The 18626-nt window shown below is 25.6% G+C and overlaps 1 protein-coding gene across 2 annotated transcripts in view; it reads right to left on the bottom strand.

The window, feature by feature from the left end:
* Window positions 1-18626, bottom strand: part of LOC107067592 (tachykinin-like peptides receptor 99D) — a 92725-nt gene that overhangs the window by 24948 nt on the left and 49151 nt on the right. For both annotated transcript variants that reach the window (XM_089179794.1, XM_089179793.1), the window contains exon 2: window positions 11037-14466. In XM_089179794.1, the coding sequence (XP_089035920.1) occupies window positions 11037-11500 (464 nt within the window). In that variant the 5' untranslated portion in view covers window positions 11501-14466. The remainder of the gene's footprint in view (window positions 1-11036; window positions 14467-18626) is intronic.

Genomic DNA, 18626 nt, shown 5'->3' with positions numbered 1-18626 from the left:
TAGAGAATTTGTAGGAAGATGGAAGAGGTTTTTGTCTAGTTGAAGGTATCCTTGCTAAACTATGCAAGGTGTCTAAAACGTTTCTGATCGTTGTAAATCTCTCTACCCTCATTCCATTTACTCGTGCTTAGCAAATTTCACGTTATTTAAATATTTTAATATATTCCTTTATGATCTATAGATATATTATTAATATCATTTTCATGAAATATTCTTCGTTCATATTTAATACATTATTAAATACTTTTATAAATCGATTTCGTATTATTAGCTTGAAATTAATTTGTAATTAAACTTTTCGAGTTAACTATACAAACTCGAAAATATAATTAATCAGAGGATGGAAATTAATTTATGTATATAATAAACATAAATATATTTTTCATTATTTCCGAGATAGGATTAATTTTATTTGAATTTGTTTTGAAAATAAGCTTTTCCACACATTGAAGATATTATAATAGATAAATTATAATATATTATAATCTATAATAGAAGATTATAATATTATAAAATTCGTGTAAGAAGTTAATTTTTAATGTAAGTAAATTCGTTTAGTATAAATATAAAATTAATAGAGTATAATATAATAAAATAAAAATAATTAATATTAATTATTTAATAATAATAATAATTATACTAATGTTAAAGTAAAATTAAAGTACAATTAAAGTACATCTAACCTAAAATATTCGCGCTAAGAATCTTTATTCCAGTATACAGATAAGATAATCATTTATGTCTTATGATCTCATTTCTTTCTTTTTAAATTCGAAAGAAAATATAGATTGATATATGAATCCACGAACTAAAAGCATTGCTTGTACGTGCCTTTCAACGAGATTTGTGACGTAAAAAAAGGATTTCAAATGGAAGATAGAATTTATCTCGAAGAAATATTTTCAAATGTATTGTGTCGAAGTATTTTTTAAAATGTTTCATTTTCTTTTTTATTCCTCATATAATATAAAAATTTATATATATATATTATCAGAGACAAAAATCAGTAGACATGAAAGTTTGATGATGAATATCTTTTGAACGCTTAATTTAATCGCCAAAACATAAGACACCATTTTTATAGAGTAGTTAATTTCCTACAGAAATTTGTATTGCGCATCTTATAATAGTCATTTATTGTCGAGTTATAAAATTCATAAACAAAAATAAAATTTGTCTAAAAATCATCAAATTTAAATCTTCAATATCATTGAAATGGTGAAGTTTACGGAAAAAGTATAGGATACCTTTTTTGTAGAGCATTAAATTTCCTACAAAATTCGTCTTGAATATTATTCTGTACAATCAATAAATAATGAGGTATGAATTTTAATCTATTGGACTGAAAAAAAAGTAAAAAACTGCGATGCGGCGGATCTTCCTATTAAAATTAAGAGCTCATATTTGGTGAGAATTTTTTTAAGGTGTTTAGCAACCCATTTTTCTGTGGCACTTGAAAAAAAAAAGTCATTTTTTTGACCCACCCTAATATATATATATATATATAAATTTGATGTTGTTCTACACCTAATTTGAAGTCCTAGAAATTATTAGTGAATATTAATTTAATTGTAGTAAATAGTTTAGAATTATATTAAATCAATATTTTATAATAAAGCCACAATATATATTATATACATATATAATATATATGTAGTAAATCGTGAGAAGATATTCCCATCTTACAATTAGTTCACGTCTATCTTAATAGTGGAAATTTCACCAAATCATATGACTTGTCATCCAAACGTGTCTAATATGTTCTAAACCAAAACGAGGTAATCAATCAACAAATGTATGAATACATTTATATGTGTTATTAAATATTATTATGTTTGAAAACATATCTCTATACAATCATTAATGTTCCAAAAACTTGTCTACTATTTTCTAATTGAACAAAGTAATCGATCAACAAATGTACGAATAAATTTGTATGTGTTAAGAAAATATTTATTTTATTTAGGAACATATCTACACAATAATAATGTTCAAAAAATTTCAAAAGAAATGAAAAAACTTGACGAATTATTCTAGAATTGTACTTGGAAATCGTTGTACTTTTTCATATTTTTGTCTTTTCAATTCTTTTTCTTTTGTATTTTTATTTTTATTTTTATTTTTAAACTGAAAGAAGACTACAAAAGATTTTCAGTAGCGCAAAGTTTTCGTTCGTATCTGTCGATCGATAAGAGACAATATGAGAAACTTTATTTTGAAAAAGAAGTAAAGTTTCATATTGTTTCGAATAAAAAAAAGATCGTACTATAATCCGTTTGGTTCGTTGGAAGTTTTTACAGTTAACAGACATTACTCAAAACTATTATCGTTATTCACGTTTGTTGTTTGGCTGTATAATGGTTACGTGTTCTCGAATTCATTTCGTTTTTAAAATCGATTGTAACTGCACTTCTACATGAATCCAAGCGTTGAAATTTTAATCGTTTTATCTTTCATCGTGATAGACTATGCCATAAATAGTTTAATTAAAAATTGTATTGTAACATTAAGTTTTCAATAATCAACTTTGTACAGTTTTAGTTTAACTTTCGTTTTAAACATTGAAATATCAATTAATACAATTAAGATCTAACCAAAAGAAACATTTCATTTTTAATTTAGATTTTCTGATCGTTGATTTGAATGATTCTAACATTTGCCTATCAACGGGTAGTCGATTAAATTGTTCAATGCAAATAAATGGTAAAAGTGAAACAGATGATGAAAATCTTAGATTAAATTAGATAACAAATCTTTCAAAGATTTTTGCTGCGTTCTTTAGACAAAACTAATTCGTAAAATCCTTTTTTCTTTCCATTTCTTTTTCTAGTCTGTTATATTAACAATCGGTTGATCATTTTTTACGTTCGAGGAGAAGAGCTTACAAAAATTCAAATTCAATCCTAAGCTGAAATCCCGTTTAGCGAAGCGAAAAACTATCATAGGGATGATCGGATCTTCTAAAAGAAGATTTCGTTTGATTCTGGCTTTTGCCTGTTATCGAGAAATCTTTTTACTCGACATTTTTCTTCATTTTTTTTTTTATACCCTTCCTTCTTTTTTTCTCTTCCACACTTTTCCCTAAGAACGGTGATCGTCTAGTTCATCTTTTTCAAGCTTTTCCCTTCTTAGTTTCTTTCTTTGATTTTCGAGAATCCTCTTCTTCATTAAATTACATTTTTAAGTGAAAACTTTTTGAAGTGAAAACTTCTTTAGAATGGGTGTGATTTGAAAAAATTTAACGGATCGGTAGGCGGCGATGTAACGGAGCGGTGGGAGGCGATGAAACGGCCGCGATACTAAATAAGAAGAGAATACAATTATCCTACACCAGATATTTTGTATTCGTCTAATTCTCTCGAAACTTAGTTTTTTGAAGATTTCACTTCTAACATGAGTGATCTGCACACATGATTTTTTTTTAGAATAGGTGTGATTTGACAAAATGAAACGGAGCGGTAGGTGGTGGTGTAAGAGAGCAGCAGGCATCTATGAAACGGCCAAGATACTGCATAAGAAGAGAAAAAGAGACAAAGAAAAGCTTCGTAAACGAGCCTCGAGATGATGAATGATTAATGATGAATGATGAATACGAGGCTTGAGTACGCTTATCTCGAAACACCTAACGCGAAACTCGAAACTCGTATACTCGTACTACATAGTATACTAGTATACTAAGTATAGTCATACTAGTATACTAAGTAGTACTAGTAGTACTTGTTAGTTACTAACTTTGTTTAGTATAACTATAGTATAACGTATATTATAAGTGCTTGTATACTAGTACAAAGTAGTAATAGTACTTACTATACTTTTTATAGACATTATATTTTTAATATATAAACTATTGTTTCTTAGGAAGGGAAGCTTTTCTTTAACGAACAAATAATGTTTTATTATACCATCTATTAGGTTAGATCACATGTGTTATTTCTTATTTTTAATTCTCTTATTTTCCCCTGATCATACCTTTTCGCCTAGGCCAGAAAACTTTATTTTTTATATATCTGTTTAACAATACAAAAAATGCCGCAAACTAGAGAAAAAAAGTATGAAATTAAGCAGAAAAACACGATAAGGTAGTTGCCAGAGTTCAACGAAACGTGTTCGTGCATTTCGTGCACGCCAGAAGGCGTTATTAAATGTGCACAATAATATCTCTAATGTGGATAATAATGCGTTCAATGTTAGAAATAGTGAAAACGATCATCGTAAGTCATTAAATAGCTTCCAATGAATATATTTCTTTCTTAATCCTTTCTACTCATATTAGACAAGCAGAATCTCAATACATCACTTTTGTAACTTTATTTTTTATTTTCTATTCAGATGATTCGCAATAGGATATTGTGAATTGTGATTCAAGTGTCTTTTGACCAAAAATTAACGCCGAACAGTGTTGTGAAAATCTGCAGAAAGAAAATATTAGGGAAGTTTTATAGAGTTCGATGGAACTCGTTCGTGCATTTCGTGCACGCAGAGAGGTGTTTAGTTACCATACATATTTTAATTACCATAAGCAACTCATCTCATTTCTTCAAATTGAATTTGCTTACTGTGTAATATGTTATGTATTATATGTTAATAAAACGTAAAGTAATTTTTGAATGTGGTAACAATATAATAATAATATTATAACAAATAAATCTTACAATTATCCTACATCTGATATTCTGCATTTGTCTCATTCTCTCGAAGCTTAGTTTTTTGAAGATTTCACTTCTAACACGTGTGATCTGCACACATGTTGTTTTTTTTTTTAATTTTCTTTTCTTATCTTCAGATGTTATATTAAATCGATATATTTTCATGAATATTTTTTTTCTTATTATATTTTCAATAACAGATTCATGCTATTGTCTTGCAAATGTGGTTTTTGTTACTCCTGCCCTTTAAAATATGCATCACTCGATGCACAGATAATAATGTTTCTTGCCAACGCCATCTATCGGTATGCAACATCCCCTCAAAGTATGCAACACCGTTATACGCATCTGTAAAATTGGTTGCATACTCCGAGGGGATGTTTCATACTGATAGATGGCGCTCGCAAGCAATAGTATCGACTATGTATAAAAGGTTGCTCGTATTCAGGCGTAAATTTTCAATCTATTTTTATATTTAAACATTATTAATTTTATTCGTTTAATATAAATGTATTTTTATATATTCTATTTAACAATTTCATATAGAATATATTATTATTCTTTAATTTCTTATATAATTTCATTTCTCGAAGGATCTTTAGAAATTTTACAACACATTAAACTTTGTTCATTATTTCTCTGTTAAAACTTGCTTATATATATTTGATACTACGTACAAGTATGTTCTTGACATTTCAAGAAAGAAACATCTTCCTATTCATTTCTACTTTCTTGCAAGATGTTATTTTATTAACGACAATAAGTTTGCACATACGTTAACACAGTGTGTCCTCTGATTTCATAAATTAATTAACTTACATTAACATCTTTAGAAATTAGAAATTAGATATGCAAACTTCGATTGGATTTTCTTAATCATGATTTTTCTTTTATTTATTTTAATCTCTTGGATACAGGCTTAATCTTGAGAATAAGAAAATATTACGTAAGAAAATCACGATTGGATCGATAAAATTGTTTTAAACAAAAGTTAAAAAGAGAAAATAAGAATAAAAAAAAATTAAACTAACTTGTAACCAGGATCGTTAATTATAACGTCGAAATATTGTTGTTTTTCTTTCTGATTTTTTTGTTGTTTTCTTTTTGTTTTTTTTTTCTCATTGTTTCTGTCTTGCTATACTTAAGTTTAAATCATCGTACTCTTTAGTAAGAAATTTTGTGGAAAGAAAGTTTCTAACCTGTTCTAGTGATTTACGCTTTGGGATAATTAAACGTTACGTCGAATAATCCATGGGATGTTCGCTTGTAACGTAAGACCCGATTGTAGCTTAATGAGCACGATCGTTATCTGACTCAGTCAATCACTCTCTTTCTCCTACTATCTTTTTCATGAGATTTAAGAAAAGAAAAAAGAAATAGAGGAAATAGTTTAGTCAATTATTCATCGGTTCTTTTTCTCGATAAAAACATCTGCAAATGACAATTTTTAATGAATTATTATTTTAAACAGTTATAATCTCATAAAAAAAATTTATTTTTATTATAAATTCGATTGGGAAGACAATTAATATTGTTTTCATTTTTAATTCGATTATTAATAAAATCTGTATTGTTTCTATTTCTAATTTGATAATTAAGAAAATCTGTTTTATTTTTATTTTTAATTTAGTGATTCAGAAAATCTATATTGTTTCTATTTTAATAAAACGAAAGAATATTTGTTTAAAAAAATATTCTTTTTTAAAAATATTTAAGCAATATTTATATTTAAAAAAATATAATTATTTTGTAAGAAAATCTTTATTGTTTTATATTTTTAATTTCATAATAAAATCTGCTATGTTTTTATTTGTACAAAACGAAAATATATTCGTTTAAAACAATATTCTTTTTTAAAAATATTTAAGCAAAATTTATTTTTAAAAAATTTAATTATTTTGTAATAAAATTTGTATTGTTTTTATTTTAAATTCGACAATTAATTAAATCTGTATTATTTCTATTTCTATTTTTAATTTTATAATTAATAAAATTTGTATTGTTTTTATTTTAAAGTTATTAATTAAGAAAATCTGTTAGGTTTCTATTTTTATAAAACGAAAAGATATTAGTTTAAAAAAATATTTTTCTTTGAAAATATTTAAGAAAAATTTAATTAAAAGAAATATTTAATTATTTTATAAGAAAATCTGTATATTGTTTTTATTTTAAATTCAATAACTAATAAAATCTGTATTATTTCTATTTTTAATTGGATAATTAATAAAATCTATTTTATTTCTATTTTTATAAAATTAAAAAGATATTCACACATTTAAAAAAAATATTCTACTTCAAGAATAGAATATTGGAAAACGAATGTGATCAATGAAATATATTTTTATCTCATCTAAGGTTTTATATAGAGATAAAAATAAAATATAATTTAAGTTGAAAATGAATACGTTGAAAAAGAGAGATAAAGAGAGAGAGAGAGAGAGAGAGAGAGAGAGAGAGAAATAGAAATAGAGAGAGAAGAGATCGAAGAAAATTCTTTCTCATACTCGGCAAAATTTCTTATTGATCGTTCCTATTGGATTCCTTCTACGTATATAAGAGGAAGATAATAATTCCTTTACCGATGGTCCTTCTTCTTCCTTTCTGTCTACTTTCCTTTCTTCTTTTTATTTTCATTTTATTTCTCTTTCACAATTGGAGAGTAAAATTATTATTTCATCGAATTAAAGGTTTTAAATATTTAGTCTAGACTCTAGAGAAAGGATTCTTGAATTATGCATGCCACTTCGAAGAATAATTTCAAGTATTTCTGGCTAACACGTTAGCCAAGATGATCTTTCTTTTTAACTATAGGAGATAAAAAAAAAAAAGAGAAGAAAATGACAAAAAAAAAAAAATAGCTTTTTCACAAGCTTTTCATCTAACATAAGCTCGACGATGTTCCAAGTTTAAGAGTTCCACCTTTCGCATTTTCTCTCTCTCTCTCTCTCTTTCTCTCTGTTTCTTTCTTCTTTTACTTCTTTTTATTTTTCTCCTTTATATTTTATTCCTTTTTAAATCTCCCGCGAGAGACAGCAGGACGAAAATGTGCTCTGTCTCATTCTTATCTAAGAAATATAATAACCACTCTAGTTTACTTACACTAGGAAAACTCAGGCAATAGCTTTTGTTCCTTTTTATCCGTTGAAGGTTCTATTTTCAAAACTAAATTATTACAACATACACGAAATGAAAGCGAGGAAAACTTGGAATATTAACTTATTGTTAGATATATATATATATCGTTTAGAAATGATAAGAAAATTAAAGAAAAGAATTATTAAAAATATAATAATGCTATCTGTGGCCATGCATTGTTATGGGTTTTGTTATAAAATCTTGATTTAATATAATGTTAAATTATTTAGTAAATTATAACAACATACAAATTAATATTACAATTAGAATGGAATATATAAAATAATTATACTCGTAAAAATATAAAAAATAAGGTTATAATTTTAATTAATATATAATTTTAATTAATATATAATTTTAATATTTATATGATTTTAAATTATTTAGTAAATTATAACAACGTACAAATTAATATTGCAATTAGAATGGAATACATAAAATAATAATACTCGAAAAAATATAAAAAGAAAGATCAGTTATATCATATATAACTCTGAAAAAACCTGAAAAAACGTGAAATAATTGAATTGTAATACATCGCCATCTATTGAAAGCTTAACAGAACCTAGTGATTTAGATGGCCTCTAAATAATCCTTAAATAAATCCTAAAATTAGCAATAAAAAATAACTAATAATTGTGATTAAAACTATCCTTTATTCTAAGTTGAAAAAAATTACACAAAATAAAGAAAATTTTATAAAAAAAATTAAGAAAAGAAGTTCAGTAGTTTCGAAGTTTATTGGAAACCAACAACGTGACAATAAATTTTGATAAATAAATAAGATAATAAATATTAGTTATTTTTAGATAGAATGTTTGTTTATTTTACATTCAAAGTTAAATTCGAAATGATAAGGAAAATTATTGAAAAGAATCATTAGAAATATAATTATATAATAAATAATAAATATTTCCGTTAGATTCAAAGTTGTTATCAAGTTTATACCAGAAGATCTTGTGGTAACAGGGTTGGAGGGGAAAGAAAACACAGCGGTTGTCAGAATTGCGATCGTGATCCGAATTTTTATCTATACTTATCTTTTACGCGTGAAGATATCTTATAGATATTTTTCTTCAAAAAGAAAGAAAGAAAGAAAGAAAGAAAGAAAGAAAGAAAAGGGAAAAAATGAGAAATCGATGGTACGTCTAATGGTGTTGGGTGATTGGTTAGAAGGAAGAAGAGAGTGTAGTATTATATTATTCCGTTCAAGTGTGGATATCCTTTTCTTAAATTCGAGCCAAAAGGAAAAGCCATTGATATAATACGGATAAATCTATCTTAGAATGCTCTATTTCTTACGTTAGTCTTTTACGTTAGTTTCTTTCACGCAAAGAATCCACAACCAACATCACCAGCATCACCCATCGGGATCGTAAAAGTTCTACCAGATGTTGCCTGATACACACATTCGATAACACCCACGCAGATAATAATTTCATTCGGACAATTTCCAGTTCCCAATATGTTTTATAATTTTTCCAATTATATTCTTTCTCTTTTACTAAACTTCCGCTAACGTCGTTTTCAAAGTATTTCTTTTTTTTTATATATATTATTTTTATTTTTATTTTTATCTTTATAGGTCATTAAGTAATTTTTACACATATTATTTTTTATTTCTTAAATAAAAGTATTTTAAAAATATTTCTATTTAAGTTTATTTTTACTTTTATTTTTATTTTTATTTCTATAAGCCAATAAGTAGTTCTCACACATAATATTTTTTTATTTCTTAAATTAAAGAATTTTAAAAATATTTCTATTTAAGTTTACTTTGTATTTTTATTTTTTATTTTTATTTCTATAAGCAAATATGTAACTTGTACACATAACATTTTTTTTTCTTAAATAAAAGTATTTTAAAAATATTTCTATTTAACTTTTTTCTTTTATTTTTCTTTTTCTTTTTATCTCTATAGATCAATCAGTAATTTTCACACATAATATTTTTTTTAAATAAAAGTATTTGTAAAATATTTCTACTTTTGTTCTTTTTGTATTTTTATTTTTATTTCTATCTTTTTAATAATCCCATAATATTGTTTTTTTCTTATTTTGATATGAAAGAATAATATAGAAACGTATAATATTTATTTGTTTTTTCTTTTTCTTTATTTCTGACTTAAGATAGCAAACATTTGTTCAAAGTAAAATTTATTTCTTTTTTTAATGTGTTTTATTTGAACTAACAAACATTCTTATATACTACTCTTGTTGGTTATTTAAAATTGTTCCTTTTTTTTATATATATTTTCTTTTTATTTGTATTTTATTTCTTTCTTTTTTATTTTCGATACTGAAGTATACCTCTTTCGTGTTATTATCCGATTGATCTCATTTTGCTGTTCTTCGGTACGAATCGAATTCCATATAATATTTGTACGTTGTTCGAACCTAACACAACAAGACCGATTCCGTAGCACTTAAATACTCGACGAGATGAAGCAACATTTAGAAACGTGTTTTTTCCCCCCATTTATTCAGAGAAAGAGAGAAGGAAAGAGAAAGAGAGAGAGAAAGAGAGAGAGAGATGTTTGTTAAAAAAGCACAAGGGTTGCTGCATTTAACGAGTTACGAAAATAGTTACAAACCTTGACAGAAAAGAAAATGGATAAAATAAGAACGGTTAGATGTTTTAAAAATAAAAAATACAAATAAAAATTAAAATAAAATGAGAAAATATTAATTATCGAAGTTGTCGGAGCGTAACACAACGGTGTCCAGTGATTTATACTAGTGAAATTTTCTGTTAACTCAGTAAAACCCCATTTATCATACTCGAATATTTCATAGTCGGTGAATTTAAAACTTATGCATATATACACACATATAATACATGCACCTACACATATTTAAATCTATCGGAATGGTCTGTCCGTTCTGAGGTTATGTAATTTTTGTATTTTATAGTTGCTGAAAAATTCTTAAATCCTGTTGACGAAATATTCAACAAGATCAAAACAATATGTTCTGATTTTTTTTTACCTGTCCAATTTCCCTATGATACAAAGTTTGTATTGGGTTGGTAACTAAGTCATTGTTGATTTTAAAAAGCCACCTATCGACAAAATCCTCAATTATTTATTTGCTAACCCAATTAGTGGACGCAAAAAACAACTAATTGAATTTATTACTTTTGTTTTATTTCTAAAAATGGACAAAACTTTCCCGATAGATGTAATATTATATCATATCACACATTGAAAATAGAATTTTCATATTTTTAAATAAATAAATAAAGAAAACACTTACCGATCGATTGCTATAGCCATCAAAGTGAAGACACTAGCACAAATTGTGAGTACCGCTATGAATTGGCATATCTTACAATAAAGTGTACCAAATGGCCAATGACTGTTGAGCATGTAAATGTAATTAAATGTAACGTTCAATGTAGACACCATAGCATCTGCTATACTTAAATTGACCAAAAAGTAATTGGTCACAGTGCGCATTTTTTTGTGCGCTAATACAATCCATATCACTATTAAATTTCCACCGGTAGCTACGATGATCATACCGGCGAATAATAAACTCCAAATAATTTGTCTCCACCATGGTAATACAAATTGATTTCTCAACTCGAGATCCGTAAAATTTGTATTGTTTACACATTCTCCACACGACAGGTTGAACGTATAATTGTCGAACCACAATAACGATTTATTCCAATCATAATCGTTTGTTAAATTAAACGAATCTTCCAACGACTGCATCACGAATTATTCTTTTTCTATTTTTTTTTTTTTTTTTTTAATAATTTTCTTGATGTTTTTCTTTTTGTTTTTCTTCTTCTTTAATTTCAATACGAGTTAACAATTATTTGTTCATTGAATTAATTCCATGAAATATTTAATGATCAATTATCATTTAATTTTATTGGATAATAATTTGATTAAATCCGTGGAAAAAATTGTCAATATATTTTTGTTCAATATTATAGTCCACATGATTGAATTTTTTTCACTCGTACGAATTATCGACATTTTTATTGGAATATTTTAACGATCATTGTTTCAAAATTGACGATAATCGACGCCACGATTTTAAATCGCACAAATCTACGTGAAGACAATTTTTCATCAACATGATTGATTGATGAAAAAAATTAATTATTAATTTTGTGTTATTATTACTCTTAAATTCATTCACTTTATAGCAAATAATTATATTATCACTTCGAAGGAACAAAAAAAAAAAGGAAACACAATTACGTGAAATTATTTTGAACGAGTAAAAATGAAAAACACAACACACACTGATTTTATAAATTGCAATTAAACAAGGTGAGAATAATTTAGTAAATTATTGTTCGATTTAATAAAGCAAATCTCTTTTCATTAGTTCCATGTCGATAATGTTAAATACGATCTGATGATTCACTATAAACCTTCGTGGTGATGGTGCATTGATTATAAACCAAAAGAGGCCATCCTTTTTTTTTCTTCCTTTTTCCTTCACTTCCGTTTCATGCACGACTACCCATTAATGGCGGCCAGTTGTTCTCTCGTCTCGATTCGTCGGTTTTGTTCTATCAGTATTGTTTTCCATAGATTAATATTTCTCTTGGAAAGATGAACCTAATCGAATTATCCACTTTGACTTTCTTTTTTTTTTTTTGGTATTTTACTTTTTGTATACTTTTCCTTCTCGTGTTACTGTCTGTTAAAAAGAATATTTTTAAATAAATTGTTCGTTGAAGATTTCTTTTTTTAAGTGTTTTTTTCTTCTTTTTATTTTCTTCTTTGAAAATGATATCGAATTTTAAATGATTATTTATATTTAAATTATTTTTGTATGTGTAATTTTTTTCGTTAATTGGAAATATTCGATTTTTGGTTCATGCAAAGATTTGTGATTTAGTTTATTAATTATTTATCGTTAACAATAAAATCTTTAATCGATTAAATAAAGGAAATAATATAGTTAAAAAGAATATTTTTAATAAATTGTTCATTGAAGATTTCTTTCTTTTATAAATTATTTTTTTGTGTGTGTAATTTTTTCGTTACTTGGAAATATACGATTTTTGGTTCATGCAAAGATTTGTGATTTAGTTTATTAATTATTTATCGTTAACAATAAAATCTTTAATCGATTAAATAAAGAAAATAATACAGTTAAAAAGAATATTTTTAATAAATTGTTCATTGAAGATTTCTTTCTTTTATAAATTATTTGTGTGTGTGTGTAATTTTTTCGTTAATTAGAAAAATTCGATTATTACTTCATTCAAAGATTTGATTTATTTTAGTAACGATTTATCGTAAACCTTTGGTAATTTTTAATCGATGAACTAAAGGAACTAATATTATTCTTTTATTTCTTCCTTTTCCACTTTGGACGTCTATAAACAAGGAGAATAATTTTTCTTCTTGACTGGTTGGGTATAAACTAAATAGTATCCTTTTAATGGATTCTCCCCTTTTTTTCTTATACCGACTTTCGTTGATCTTTCATTTCTTTTATTTCAATATAACTCAATGTCATTCCTATCATTTCTTTTTCTCACCAAAGCAAATATATACGTTCGGGTAATATTTTTTTTAGTAAATGAAAGTCTTTATCATCGTTCGATTAAACCACTTTCTATATATTGTTGATTATCAATAAATCCTTCCCTTTTGTTTCTTCTTTTTTATTATTTTATTTTGTCTTCTTCTATTTTAATGGAAATTGCTGAACGAATATATAGCCAATGACAATTTCTCTCATATCTTTTTTTAATCTATCAAAATATTTTTCTTTTTATTTTCCAAATTTTGTTTCAATATTTTTGTTCTTTTTTTTCTTTCTTTTTTTCTTGCACTTAAAAAGTTTTTTAACTTTTAACACTTATTTCTGTTTCACTTTTGAAAATCTTCTCTACGTTTCAAAAAAAAGAAAAAATACAAAAAAAGTTTTTATCATCGTTCGATGAAACCTTTTTCTATATATTGTTGATTAGCAATAAATTCTTTCTTTTTGTTTTATTTTTTAATTTGTCTTCTTTTATTTTAATAGAAATTTACGTACAAGTATATAACAGCCAATGACAAGTTCATATCTTTTTTTAATTCTTTAGAATATTTTTCTTCTTTTTCTTTTTTCCAAATTTTATTTCAGTATTTGTTCTTTACTTTATTTTTCTCTTTGTCTTATTTTCGCACTTAGAAAGTTACACTTATCTCTGTTTCACTTTTGACAACCTTTCTACGTTTTAAAACGAAGAGAAAAAAATACATTTGTAATCTTTCGTGTGTGAGTTTTTTTTCATTTTAAATTCCACTAGAGAAGAAAGAAAAGGTTTTTCTACTAGAAAAGATTTCAACTAGATGATTACTTTTCGAAGAAATGTTATAGAAGGACTTGTAAATCGGATATTCGTTCGATGTACGTAGATACACGGATGGACACTCTACACATACACGGTTTCACCCTACACCCACACCCACACCCACACCCAGAAGGTTGACGACAAATAGCAGACGTCAGAAGGATATGGACGGCATATATATATTTTCTGTCGTTCGATCCTTAAGCTTCATAAGGAATTTCTAAAATGAACTTCTAGAGATCTTCTAGGAATAAATCTTCAATGGTTAACTTCAATGGCGAACGCGTTCCATTCTTTTTTTCCCTGAAGTCCATTCAAGCATTTCAACACGTTCGCAATTTTCCGAAGAGCTTCGACCGGTTTGACCTGGAACATAAATTATGAAGATTAAGTGATACCTGTACAAATTCTTTTTTTATTTTCATTTTATTATATTTTATTTTGTTCTATTTTTATTTTCATTTTATTTGATTTTATTTTAATTTTTTTTTATTTAATTGTATTTATTTATTTTAACATTAATTATGAAAATTAAAAGTAGTATCTGTATAAATTCTTCTATTTTATTTTATTTTATTTTATTTTTATTTTATTTTATTTTATTTTCCTTTCTTTAATGTTATTTATTTATTTTAACGTAAATTATGAAAATTAAAAGTAGTACCCGTATAAATTTTTTTTTTTATTTTCTTTTTTTATTCTATTTTATTTTCATTTTTTATTTTATTTTATTTTATTTTATTTTCCTTTCTTTAATGTTATTTATTTATTTTAACATAAATTATGAAAATTAAAAGTAGTACCTGTATAAATTCATTTCTTTCATTTTATATTCTTGTTTTATTCTACTTTATTTTATTTTATTTTTATTCAATTTTCTTTTCTTTTCTTTTCTTTTGTTTTACTTTTTTTATTTTTTTTATTTTCATTTTATTTTTTTATTAATTTTTATTTATATTTTTTCTCATCCAATCGTTCGTGTACCTTTATTTTTCCCATCATCGATTAACATAATTTGATATAATTTAATTTAAATTAATTAAAAAAAAGATATGAATATTAATGAATCCTTTTAATTATGATATGCATCGATGGGAAGTATCGTTTGATAAAAAACAAAATTCACTTGTACATACGGGCTTTTACATTGATAACCCGTATAGGGGTTGCTATTAACGAAGGATTAACAGGATACTCTGTCATTACAACATTTATTATTACAAATTTTATTAATCTTATGATTGATATTATTTTCTTCGATTATTTTTTCACTATTTTAAATGCATTAAAATTTATTTACTTTCAATAACTAATTTAACCCTTTCGCACCGTCTGGGACATATGCTGATGGTGCACTGTTATGGAGACATTTGTGCCCATAATTATGAAAGTGATCAAAGTCATATATCTCTTGTTTCGAGATATTTCAAGATTTATACTTGAACACTATATGAATTCTACACAATATTGTAATAACGAACATTATCTAACGATTCATTTTTGATAATATCGCTTTCAAATTACATTGAATTTATTTAGTTTATAATAATGTAGTGCGTAATAACTGATAAACTCATTTTTTATTAATTTTGACTTAGACCACTTTCATAATTATGGACACATTTATGCGTCTCCAAGTCCTTCAATCTCTTAGGCATAAAAGTTATTTTATCTAATAATCGCTTGGAGGAGAAATGAACTGATCTTTGTAGTGGGACACACTCGGACTGATTTTTCGCCGTATTGAAAGAGTTTTAAGTGTCGCAGATGTAGACGGAAAACTAGTATTCAGTTCTTTTCTTTATATTTTATTTTCTGGAAAGGAAAATTCTATTCAGAGACTACAAGAAAAGATTAGGAAGGCCATAAAACGATAAACAAACTTAAGAATTATCGGGATATATTGGTGCAATAAAAACCCTTTGTGCAGTGTCGGGACCCTTTGAGGAATTTCGGATTCCTATGTAAACACATGTGATATATATATAGGTAACATAAAAAGAAATAACATTCCGATGTTCTAGATCAAGTTTCTTTATGCATAGTTCCCACTATCAAAAACCATAGGCTGTACCCGTCGATGGACTATGGGAGTGGATCCTTATGCTATTGGTAAATAAGATTTGTAAACTCCTTCCCTCTTCAAAGGGGTGTAGGTTATTTCTGATATAAAATACGTGGAAAGAAATAAGAAAGTAGTCGCAGTCGCAGTCGTAGAAGTAGTTAGTCATCAGTCGTAACAGTCGCAGTTGTATTATAAGTCGTTATCAGTTGTAAGAATACAGTTGCTCATCTAAGTTGTAATCGTAAGATTGTGAAACTATTATTTTACTTTTTCTAATACCTATTTGAAATAAATCTTATTAGTAGAATTAAACTGGGTGTATGTTCACCTCTCACCCTAAATAAAATTCCCTACATATACATATTAGTTCTAACGGAAAGTTCTGTTCATTCTGACAAACATCAGTTCAATTTTTCATCACTAGGGATAAGACATTTAAAAAAAATGCAATATACAAATTATCATCAATCTGTGGTAAGAAATTATAAATAATGATAATTGATAAATATTAGTCAATTAAAGTGATATGAAAATTTATTACTTTTGTTTTATTCTAAAAACGAACAGAGAGAACTTTCCGGTAGACTGAATATAGAAGATTAATTCACGTAATTTCGTAATTAGTATTTTTTTTCAATATTAATTACGTTCCATTAAACAAGTTAAATAGTATCTCATTAAGACTTATTAACTGCTTTGTTATTTACTACCATGACGATTAATTTTAGACATTAGATTAAATATTAAAAAAAAAAATGTGTAAAAGATTAAAGGGAAGGAAAGCAGGTGAAAGAAATACGAAACAAATTCAAGGATTACGTTTGACTTTATCTCGTGAGGAATTTAATTATAAAACTGGACCATGGTACTTGATCGTTTCGATCGAAATAACACGTTGATTGGTCCTCCGTCATTTTTGACATGCCTCTCTCTATCTATCTATCTATCTTTATATTTCTATTATATCGATAATTTTTTATTTTATTTATTTTTTCTTGTTTCTGTAAATGATCACGTTCATTGCTATCGAAACTGAGTGAAATAAAATCGACGTTATTGCATTCATAAAAAAAAAATAAATAAATAAAAAAGAGGAAGATATATGTAATCGAAGTGTACTCGTTAAAAATGAAGTCGAAAGGTAACTTAACAAAAAAAAAAAAAGAGAAGAAATGTTTGATATAGTAAAATAATTCTATAGATGAATATACTTTTGAGTTAGATATCATTTTGAAAAAGGTAGAAATCCAAATACCTACTTGACACAATTCTTCTTCCCTTATTTTTACATATAAGTATATACATTTGTTGTAATTATGCGAAAAAGATAGTTAAAAAGATTTTGAAACACACCTGAACAATTAGTCAATACTTTTATCATGTGTAAAATAATTAAGATAAATATTTATTCATTTATTTTAAATCTTTCTTTAAAAATGGATGTAACTATCAGATTTTTCCTGATTTAATTCGTTAACTGTTTTTATTTAATGTGTGTTATGTAAAAAAAAATAATTTGTAAAATATACGCACGAATTTTTGCATGAATAATCTTTATATGAATCGTTAGAAGTGAAAAGGTTAAAGGATACATTTTTGTAAACAGTTAAAATTAATACTAATTGACTTTTTTAATTAGAATATGTCAGAATTAATTGGAAAAATGTTGCTTCGAGCAAATTAGAAAAGAAAGAAATATTTTTAGATATTTCAGAATTATTCTAGATGAAACAACAAACCCTTCTTTCTTTTTAACAAAAGAATATATGTATAATCAATTAATCAATTAATTTAACATCCTTTTTTACTGTAAGAACTAAACTGTTTTACTAAATTTAAGTAAAACCAATCGTAAAAGAAAACAAACAATTTTTCCATAAATATTTATTTAAATATTTAGCATAGGGGTGCATGTCTTACACTCTACACCCTTAAAAAATATTCTACCCCGAATGTTCCACCATTTTTAAATTTCTTTTTGCACCATTTTTAACGTTGTACTTCATTGAATCCTAAACGAGTTGCTGAGAGCTTGAAAACCTTCTCTGTAGTTTCCCTGCCAACCGTTCACGTCGCTACGATCGCCTAACCTCTTTTTTTGAAAAATCTTGCAATAAATTATTCTTTCTTGTGTATTTTTATGAATGTAGAACGTGTTACGAAACAAACCTTTATCTCAAACGAGTCCTTAAATTTTGTAATTTTGTATTTGTAATTTGTACCACAATATTTTGTATAATATAATTTTATAATAAATTATAAAATAATAATTAATATATAATATTATATTAATACTAAATATAATATTATATATAGTATTATAATTAATATAATATATCAATTAATTAATTTTTTAATATACTATATTAATTAATTATAATAATAATTTTATAATTTTATAATAATTTTGTAATTTGTATCACAATATTTAAAATGAACCTTATCCAAATAAGAAAATATG

The sequence above is a fragment of the Polistes dominula genome, unplaced genomic scaffold (genome assembly GCF_049000335.1).
Source record: "Polistes dominula isolate Pdom_NZ unplaced genomic scaffold, Pdom_raw_medaka contig_27, whole genome shotgun sequence".
NCBI lineage: Eukaryota > Metazoa > Arthropoda > Insecta > Hymenoptera > Vespidae > Polistes > Polistes dominula.
Note: the sequence above shows the minus strand (reverse complement) of the source record. Positions and strands in the feature narration are given on the sequence as shown.